At 45.9% G+C, this 9,611-nt stretch overlaps 2 protein-coding genes across 3 annotated transcripts; both read right to left on the reverse strand.

Annotated features, from left to right (window-relative positions):
- Positions 1 to 255: 255 nt before the first annotated feature.
- Positions 256 to 4,065, reverse strand: LOC116161646 (apoptosis-inducing factor 3). Its single transcript, XM_031475069.1, has 4 exons — positions 3,870 to 4,065; positions 3,484 to 3,765; positions 2,969 to 3,436; positions 256 to 1,221 (listed from the first exon to the last, which is right to left on the reverse strand). Exons 1-4 carry the CDS (start codon positions 4,021 to 4,023, stop codon positions 356 to 358), a joined length of 1,770 nt encoding a protein of 589 aa, XP_031330929.1. The 5' UTR covers positions 4,024 to 4,065; the 3' UTR covers positions 256 to 355.
- Positions 4,066 to 4,464: 399 nt separating this feature from the next.
- Positions 4,465 to 9,041, reverse strand: LOC116161647 (hepatic triacylglycerol lipase-like). 2 transcript variants are annotated; one of them, XM_031475070.1, is made up of 6 exons: positions 8,163 to 9,041; positions 8,015 to 8,109; positions 7,284 to 7,949; positions 6,539 to 7,236; positions 6,222 to 6,405; positions 4,924 to 5,223 (listed from the first exon to the last, which is right to left on the reverse strand). In XM_031475070.1, exons 2-4 carry the CDS (start codon positions 8,058 to 8,060, stop codon positions 6,992 to 6,994), a joined length of 957 nt encoding a protein of 318 aa, XP_031330930.1. In that variant the 5' UTR covers positions 8,061 to 8,109; positions 8,163 to 9,041; the 3' UTR covers positions 4,924 to 5,223; positions 6,222 to 6,405; positions 6,539 to 6,991. The 2 variants fall into 2 exon arrangements, with proteins under 2 accessions (XP_031330931.1, XP_031330930.1); XM_031475071.1 differs by lacking the exon at positions 4,924 to 5,223 and adding an exon at positions 4,465 to 4,883 and having other exon boundaries at positions 8,015 to 9,041.
- Between the last annotated feature and the right edge of the window lie 570 nt (positions 9,042 to 9,611).

Here is a 9,611-nt window from a genome sequence, read left to right on the forward strand (position 1 = left end):
TGGGAGCTTTCTGCTTGTTTATATAACCTACGATTATGCATACATTTTTGAGTTGGCAACCGCGCAACTTTTCAGAAGAAAAGCTGTCCTTTGAGCACCAACGCTTCTTTCGTTACATAGCCATCTTGGTTTGAGCGGTCGTCGAGAGAGCATCGTGTCATTCGGTGAATCCCTCAGAACGTTTTACTTCACACCAATAGTGTCGCAAGTTGGGCGCTGAGAGTGCACGTTCCTAGAAGGGGTATTTGACAAATGTAATAATAAACAACATATAATTTCAACATAATACTGAAAATGTGCAACAATATACATATAAAAATATAACATTTGTGAATATAAACATAGCATAAAAAGATTATTGTAACAATTCAAAAGGATCCTTCCCCAAATCTTTCTTATACAATTTATTTCCTTGAAAAACGTACTCTGCATACTTAGAGACGATCGGATCCATCCCACTCGCGCAAATCGAGACGACCTCCTCGTTCTTAACAAAGTACGCGACAAAAACGAAGTTATCAACATCGCCTCGCACAACCACGCTATCAAAACGCCCGTACCCGCAATACCTGACGCTCTTCCCGAACAGCATCGTCCAAAAGAACGGAACCGCCTTCAGCACCTGTCCCTTGTTGAGCATGTTCATCGCGGCGATTTTACCGTGGTACTGCGCGAGGCCGTAGTGACCGATGAAACCGTGCTCGTTACCGTGCGACCAAATCGGCGCGTTCGCGATGTCGCCGCCTGCGAAGATGTTCGGAACCGAGGTCTGCAAGTACTCGCTGACGGTCACGGAACCGTCGCCGTTAACCGGCACGCCCGACTCCCTCAAAAACTGAGTGTTAAGCGCACTGCCCGTGCCCATTATGAGAACGTCGGCCTTAAGCTTACTACCGTCCAGAAGCTCCACCTCCGTGAGCACGCCGTTCGCGTCACCCGCGCACGACTTAATACCGCTCTCCCCGAAAAACTTCACCTCCTTTTCGAGGAAGAGTTTGAGTAGGGCCCCGCCCACTTCCTTCCCGAAGACAGGCTCGAACGGTACCGAAGAGCGACTGATGACGGTGACGCTCGCAGCTTTACCGACGCAGTACGCGGCCGCCTCCATGGCGATGAAGCTGGAACCTAGAACGACGACGTGCTTCTCGGGGCCGAGCAGGGCGTGGATCGAGGACGACTGGTCGTAATTGCGCAATACCATCACGTTTTCCAAATTTGCACCTGTAACAAGTGGTCGCCGTTCAATTTTTCGTTTAGCGTCAGTTGGACGAAAAGTCTCCTCGTGGCCTTCACGAAGGGAGCGAGAGAATAGACGACTATTCCCGAAAAATTGAGACCTCAGCTCCGATGATATTCTGGAAATGACAATGGAAGTGTGGTCTACCTCCTAGGGGGTATTCCATATGAGACCTGAAGCCTACACAATACTGGGGGGCATGGCCCCCACGGAATACCTCCCACACCGCCATCAGTAACACCGGGGGGTCTGGGGCACTCCCCAGCAAACGAGACTATTTCTGACACATTATGTTAAAACCTCCAAACTCTTATGGAGGTGGTATTCTGGTAATGACAATGGAAGGGTCATCAACCTGGGGGGTATTCCATATGAGATCTGAAGCTTACATATAATACTGGGGGGTATGGCCCCCACGGAATACCTCCCGCACCGCCAGTAACGCCTTCTCTTAGAAACTGTGTAGACTTCAGGGCTCATGACAGTGGTTGGGGAAGGATTATAAGATTCTCTTGTCCGTACTGCAGAGAATATACAACCGGGGGGCCTGGGGGGTATGGAATACCCCCCAGCAAACGAGACTATTTCCTAAACATTTTGTTAAAACCTCAGAACTCTTATGGTGGTGGTATTCTGGTAATGACAATGGAAGGGTCATCAACCTGGGGGGTATTCCATATGAGATCTGAAGCTTACATAATACTGGGGGGTATGGCCCCCACGGATACCTCGCACCGCCAGTAACGCCTTCTCTTAGAAACTGTGTAGACTTCAGGGCTCATGACAGTGGTTGGGGAAGGATTATAAGATTCTCTTGTCCGTACTGCAGAGAATATACAACCGGGGGGCCTGGGGGGTATGGAATACCCCCAGCAAACGAGACTATTTCCTAAACATTTTGTTAAAACCTCAGAACTCTTATGGTGGTGGTATTCTGGTAATGACAATGGAAGGGTCATCAACCTGGGGGTATTCCATATGAGATCTGAAGCTTACATAATACTGGGGGGTATGGCCCCCACGGAATACCCCGCACCGCCAGTAACGCCTTCTCTTAGAAACTGTGTAGACTTCAGAGCTCATGACAGTGGTTGGGGAAGGATTATAAGATTCTCTTGTCCGTACTGCAGAGAATATACAACCGGGGGGCCTGGGGGGTATGGAATACCCCCCAGCAAACGAGACTATTTCCTAAACATTTTGTTAAAACCTCAGAACTCTTATGGTGGTGGTATTCTGGTAATGACAATGGAAGGGTCATCAACCTGGGGGGTATTCCATATGAGATCTGAAGCTTACATAATACTGGGGGGTATGGCCCCCACGGAATACCTCCCGCACCGCCAGTAACGCCTTCTCTTAGAAACTGTGTAGACTTCAGAGCTCATGACAGTGGTTGGGGAAGGATTATAAGATTCTCTTGTCCGTACTGCAGAGAATATACAACCGGGGGGCCTGGGGGGTATGGAATACCCCCCAGCAAACGTGACTATTTCTGATACATTATGTTAAAACCTCCAAACTCTTATGGAGGTGGTATTCTGGAAATGACAATGGAAGTGTCATCTACCTGTGGGGTATTCCATCTCCACGGAATACCTCCCACACCCCCGGTAACACCTTCTTTTAGAAACTGTGTAGACCTCCCCAGCCTACGCACAGATCATCTTCCAGTAAGAGATCATAGAGTGTTATGGTTAGGGTGCAGGAACCCCTTGAGAACCATCATACCTGGAATGTCGGCCTTTCGCGGACTCGATCCGGTAGCAACGTAGACACGATCGTAGTTTAAACTGCGTCCGTCCTTTAAACTAATCTGCTTGTGATCGAGGTCAATTTTGGTCGCCTCACAGTCGAGGATGAAGTCGATGTCGTAGGTGGCGTAAAAGCTTGAAGCTCGCAACTGTAAGTTCTCAATGGGTACATCCATGACCTTACTTAATTTAATACGATCGTATGGCAAATACCGCTCTTTGGCCACGACGGTGAGCTTCCCCTGGAAGCCTTCCTGACGTAAGGTCTCCGCACAGACCGCACCCGAAGGACCGCCGCCGATTATTACAAAATGCTGGTTGTTGTTCGGGTCGCGTTTTGACATCGACTTGATACGCTTGTTGGATTCAAGCTCGGATCGTCGAGCCCTTACGGTTACATTATCGTCCTGCACAGAAACTTGATAGCAGGGTAACGAATCGAGACCTACAATCAATGGGTTAATAATCCTGTGGGGGAAACCTGATAGTTACCGGGGAAATCTTCAATGTCACCGGTGGCAATATTAAAACAAGCCCCGTGCCACTGGCACCTCAACCGTCCGTCACCGACCGCGCTACTCTGCAACGGCGCCCCGTAATGCGTGCACTTCGCCCCCAGCGCGCTCAACTTGCCCTTCTGCCGCACAACCAGCACCTTCCCGACGTCTCGCAGATCGAACACCTTCGCCTCATTTTCCTGCACGTCCGAGCTCTTGCAGACAACATCCTCGACGTACTCCTCCGACTCCGTCATATTCGGCGGCCCCTTTTTGCCTAAAACAATTCAAAAAAAATCGTCACTAACCCGCAAATTTCCCACGGCAACAGTGACGTTCGTGTCGTGCGGGGGGATAATAAAATCAATAAAGCGCCCTTACTTATTTGTAAAACTTTGCTACTCGTCGATAGTGGGCAGCCCATTTTGTTCGACAAAATGAGGGTTACAAGAGCGGAAACCGGTTTCGAGTGAGGTGACCTTAGCCTATTTGCACTTTCGAATGATGCAAACCTCAAGAGAAAATTCCTAAGCATTGCATTTGATTGTAGTTTATATCGGAGAATGAGGAATGCGTGACGTATTTCAAGGTTTAAATTAATTGGTGGGATGAGCTCGGACGGTGTCTCTGGTAGCGCACCGAATCACCAGTGGCGGCGCGAAAACACTAGAAGACATTTTTATCGAATCTACTTAACTTAGCCATGAAAACAATAACTGTCAAAGAGGGTCATAAGTAAGATTTTTGCCAGTTTGGTAGCGGCTGGAACGTTGAAAAATGGGTTCATCGAATAAAAATAGAAATAGGCTGGGAAAAAAAGGACTTACCAATAAAAAAAACCAGCCGTCAAATTAATATTAAATTGTGTAGCTTTGATTAGCGTAATCCCGCTCCTGCAAGATAGATAACCCGCTCCTGGTTTCAGGGTTTCGAACCTACAGTTGAATGTCGAAGACAATCTCGGAATTAGGTGTTGTACTTCAAATGGTTACAGTTTTAATCCGGAAAAGACCAAGTTTGTTCCATTTGTGAATGGAAGGAGCGCGAACCTCCTCTTCGAGGACGTTAACTGGTTCTGACCAAGTGAAATGTTTGGGATTTGGGATTATCTCGACTATAATCTTCTTAGATTTCGACTGGCGAAGAGAAACGGTTTGGTTCTGTACATACGAACATGATTATAAGCGATTCAATCTGCTCAATTCACTGTATGTCAATGGACATAAAGAAGGAATTTGGAATGAGAATTCCCAAGAAGGTGGAAATTTCCCAAGGTGGGAAAATTTCTTAGGGAAGAACATTGTGTGAGCGAACTCACCTGGGGCGAGTTCTACTGATGCCAAGTAACAAAGTGATTACGTTGTCTGTATATGAATCTCCAACAACTTCCTCTGTCTAAAAAAGGACGAGTTTAATAATTGAATGCAACTTACCCGTTTTACTTCAACGTAAATTAGCTACTTTGCTAATGAGTGATCAATCCACTCCATATGAAGAAGCGTTCAGCCGTTCACATTTCATTTTATACACTAATTTTGTGGTTAAATTTTATCATTGTCACGTCTTATCCAGGGAGGAAGCGGATCTTACGGTCTCTATAATGCGTAAGCAGCTTTAACCGCTACAAATATTTTCTTGCTGTTCTCCGAAAAATTGCAATTCGTGGTTAATACACGAAAGGTGAATCTATAAATTTCAAAGAATTTCGAGGCCAGGTGGAATGGAGATGTGAAGCCTGAAATGACGGTTTAATTTTCACAACTTGGCCATAGTAAAACGCAATGCAAAAGGTTTGCCGCCGCAATAGGGATGGGCGAGGTAGCAAATACAATCGGCTGCTGCGCCGCCTCGCCTCGTCCTATTACCACCTCTCGGAGAAGATTTTTTTAGTTTCCACAACTTTGCCGTTATTACATTTAAAGAAGTATAATAGGGACCATAGCTTCGGCACCTGCGCCGTCTCACCTCGGAAATGACGCGTTTGCCGTCCCAACAATGTGAGACGAGGCGGCCCAGCAGCCAAAGCCGAAGCTATGTCCCTTATTGTATTAAAAGAAATAAAATAGGGGGCATAGCTTCGGCTTCGGCGGCTGCGCCGCCTCGCCTCGCCCTATTACCACCTTTCAGAAAGGACTTTTTAGTTTACTCAACTTTACCGTTACAACAGGGCGAGGTGAGGCGGCGCAGCCGCCGGAGCCGAAGCTATGTCCCTTATTGCATTTAACGAAGTATAATAGGGACCATAGCTTCGGCACCTGCGCCGTCTCACCTCGGAAATGACGGTTTGCCGTCCCAAAAAGGTGAGACGAGGCGGCCCAGCAGCCAAAGCCGAAACTATGTCCCAATTATTGTATTAAAAGAAATAAAATAGGGGGCATAGCTTCGGCTTCGGCGGCTGCGCCGCCTCGCCTCGCCCTATTACCACCTTTCAGAAAGGACTTTTTAGTTTACTCAACTTTACCGTTACAACAGGGCGAGGTGAGGCGGCGCAGCCGCCGGAGCCGAAGCTATGTCCCTTATTGCATTTAACGAAGTATAATAGGGACCATAGCTTCGGCACCTGCGCCGTCTCACCTCGGAAATGACGGTTTGCCGTCCCAACAAGGTGAGACGAGGCGGCCCTGCAGGCAAAGCCGAAACTATGTCCCAATTATTGTATTAAAAGAAATAAAAGGGGGGCATAGTATAACACAACGTTCATTTTCCCTAGATTTTCATATTCTGAGTGCTCACCGGGCAATTCTCCCAAGCGGGGTTTTCACTGCAAAAGTTGGAGGTCAGTCGCACTGGTTACATCCGCGCCCTCTAGGTACAATCTAAATTTTCAAACGTCGTGCGTATTAGGTACGGACTGTCTCGAAACAACACTTGAGCGGACATCAGTTTCTCGAACACGTGTTGTTCTGCAGCACCAAACCTAAAAACAGAGTTTTTCTTAGTGAGTTAGTGTCCGAAAAATTTTAATAAGCTTCCTATGCCAGGAGCACGTGGACAAAACTCTGAACATGCATTTTATCACACGGACACGACAAGTTTTGAATAGCGGATACCTTTTCAGGAATCAACTACACGAATACTCCGCTCAAACTCGGAAGAAACCGGTCCATTAAACGCACAAACGTCACAGGGGGCATTCCGCAGTCCGAAAGGCATCCTCAAAAATCCGCAGGGTGTAGTGAAACACGTTTTATCTCGGTCCTGGCCGGCGACCGGCACCCGCCAGCACCTTGGATGTACGTCTATTGTGGACATGTAGGTATGAGGTGCACGGACTGATCGATTCCCCGTGGGAAATGTCTGTTGCTCCTTGCCTCTAAGTTTCTAGTAAGTACACTCTTCCTTTAAGTGACCAAAAGCTTTGCAAAATTTAAATTGACAACGTGGTCACGTTTTAACGTGTTATTTTCGAAGGTTCTGAGGACTACGTATTTGAAATAATTACACAGACGGACGGACAAACTATTTTTTACGTTACAATTTAAATCTTGTGGTGGGAGTAACTTTTAACACTTGTAGGCTGAAGGATTTAACCCTGCAGCGCCAAGTGCGAATGGTGATTTGCAGGACGTCACCAGGTGATACGCCCCGTCTTCTGCGGCCGGCTCGAGATGCTCTCCAACGACGACGACCCGTTCCATCTCGCACCTTCTGTTTCTGAAAGTGCTGCAGCTACACGGCGCCGCCAAGAAGTCCACCGAGCCTATGCTCTCTATAAAATAAGCCACGGCACGCAGATGATTACAAAGTGCTGCAAAATATAAGTCAGGTGTGTTATCAAAGCGAACGCGCACTCACTCATTCCCATGGGAGAATCGATGGGAACGCCGGGATCTCCACGGCAAGCAGGCTGTTGTTTGCCGCATCCTCCAGCATTGGCGTTGAAGTACACGTCCACCCTACCATACCTGGCGGTCATTCCAGTTGTGCTCGTATGAATCGCTTGCACCATCAGCGCGTCGCTCGCGTCTAAACGTTGGTGGTGACCTCTCGCCTCGAAGCTTGGACCGGCCGCCTCGATTCCGACGATGTTGCGCAATTTCGTCCCGTTCGTCAGCTTCCGGTAGTGCTGGCCCGCGTGGCCGGCTATCTGCGCGCCGAGCGAGAACCCGATCACTTTCAAGGAGATCGGGTCCACGAGCCCGCCGCCCTCCCACTCGTAAATGCGTTCGGCTACGTGCTCGCCCACTTTCGGCACCGCTCTCGCCGCGACTCCGTACGCCGCTTTCGCGTGGCTCGACCAATCCAAGACGATGACGTTCATCGGGTACCGAGACAAATAAGCGTCTTTCATCAAGCCGATCCATCTGAGATTGCCGTTCTGTTTCCAGCCGTGGATAATCATAACCGTTCGTGCGGAAGGATTCGCGTCGCTTAGATCTGTGGAGCTTTTATTGGTGCTTGTGTGCAAGGTAAAAGTCCAATCGCTGCTCGACTTGGAGACCAGCAGGCCAACGCATCGACCTGGAATACATTGATAATTAAACGAGGCTAATCATGTCATATCAATCAATTAAAGACTTACGTACCCAACAGGCTGTAGGAAAACAGGATCAGGTTCAAATTTAGGCCCATGACTTTGGGTAAACTACGCCATCCTGGAGGTTGTCGCTTATTTATATGCCTGCAACAGCTCCGTTTGCGGTTTTTCGTTTAAATTGTAGACGCTCAACGTACGTTTGACATAGTTTTTTACAGTTGCATGTAAATAACGCGATCTGACCTTGAACGGCACGCACCTTACTAAATATTTCGACTTAAACTTGTTTACAGTAGAGCGCAAATTTTAACGGCCCAAAAATGACCTATTCCGCCTTATGCAATATGCAAGCAATTAATGAAAATTAAGTAATTAGCTCTTCACTAATTAACTCGGCTAGAAACAAATTTTTCAAACCTCGATCAGCACTAACTAATTACATCTCGGTTAATAAGAAAAACACTAACTACATTAATTAGTTAAGTAACACTTTAGTAGTCTCAAGGCCTAATTAGCCTGAAAATTAAGCCCACTAGAAACAAATTTTTCAAAGCTCGACCGTTGAATCATAACGATAAGCACTAATTAATTACATCTCGCTTAATAAGAAAAAGCTAGCTACACAATTAATCAGTTAAGTAACACGTTAGTAGTCTCAAGGTCTAATTAGGCTTCCACTTTGAAAATTAAGTCTGCTAGAAACATATTTTTCTAAGCTCGAAGCTTGAATCATGACGATCAGCACTAATTAATTACATCTCGCGTAATAAGAAAAAGCTAGCTACACAATTAATCAGTTAAGTAACACGTTAGTAGTCTCAAGGTCTAATTAGGCTTTCAGTTTGAAAATTAATCCCGCTAGGAACATATTTTTCTAAGCTCGAGGCTTGAATCATGACGATCAGCACTAATTAATTACATCTCGATTAATAAGCAAAAGCTAGCTACACAATTAATCTGTTAATTAACACGTTAGTGGTCTCAAGGTCTAATTAGGCTTCCACTTTGAAAATTAAGCCTCCTAGAAACATATTTTTTAAGCTCGAAGCTTGAATCATGACGATCAGCACTAATTAATTACATCTCGCTTAATAAGCAAAAAGCTAGCTACACAATTAATCAGTTAATTAACACGTTAGTAGTCTCAAGGTCTAATTAAGCCTTCAGTTTGAAAATTAAGCCCGCTAGAAACATATTTTTCTAAGCTCGAGGCTTGAATCATGACGATCAGCACTAATTAATTACATCTCGCTTAATAAGAAAAAGCTAGCTACAAAATTAATCTGTTAATTAACACGTTAGTAGTCTCAAGGTCTAATTAGGGTTCCACTTTCAAAATTAAGCCTGCTAGAAACATATTTTTCTAAGCTCGAAGCTTGAATCATGACGATCAGCACTAATTAATTACATCTCGCTTAATAAGAAAAAGCTAGCTACAAAATTAATCAGTTAATTAACACGTTAGTAGTCTCAAGGTCTAATTTGGCCTTCAGTTTGAAAATTAAGCCCGCTAGAAACATATTTTTCTAAGCTCGAGGCTTGAATCATGACGATCAGCACTAATTAATTACATCTCGCTTAATAAGAAAAAGCTAGCTACAAAATTAATCAGTTAATTAACACGTTAGTAGTCTCAAGGTCTAATT

The sequence above is a fragment of the Photinus pyralis genome, unplaced genomic scaffold (genome assembly GCF_008802855.1).
Source record: "Photinus pyralis isolate 1611_PpyrPB1 unplaced genomic scaffold, Ppyr1.3 Ppyr1.4_LG10, whole genome shotgun sequence".
NCBI classification, from domain to species: Eukaryota; Metazoa; Arthropoda; class Insecta; order Coleoptera; family Lampyridae; genus Photinus; species Photinus pyralis.

What these genes read in the sequence shown, in the direction of transcription:
- LOC116161646 (XM_031475069.1), bottom strand. Translation starts at nt 4,023, where the DNA reads ATGCTTAGGAATTTTCTCTTGAGGTTTGCATCATTCGAAAGTGCAAAT. An exon ending in TAGCAAAGTTTTACAAATAA is followed by an intron (nt 3,766 to 3,869) that starts GTAAGGGCGCTT and finishes GAATTGTTTTAG; the next exon opens with GCAAAAAGGGGCCGCCGAAT. An exon ending in GCGAAAGGCCGACATTCCAG is followed by an intron (nt 1,222 to 2,968) that starts GTATGATGGTTC and finishes CACTTGTTACAG; the next exon opens with GTGCAAATTTGGAAAACGTG.
- LOC116161647 (XM_031475071.1), bottom strand. Translation starts at nt 8,060, where the DNA reads ATGGGCCTAAATTTGAACCTGATCCTGTTTTCCTACAGCCTGTTGG. An exon ending in GTTTTCCTACAGCCTGTTGG is followed by an intron (nt 7,950 to 8,014) that starts GTACGTAAGTCT and finishes AATGTATTCCAG; the next exon opens with GTCGATGCGTTGGCCTGCTG. An exon ending in CGATTCTCCCATGGGAATGA is followed by an intron (nt 7,237 to 7,283) that starts GTGAGTGCGCGT and finishes TATATTTTGCAG; the next exon opens with CACTTTGTAATCATCTGCGT.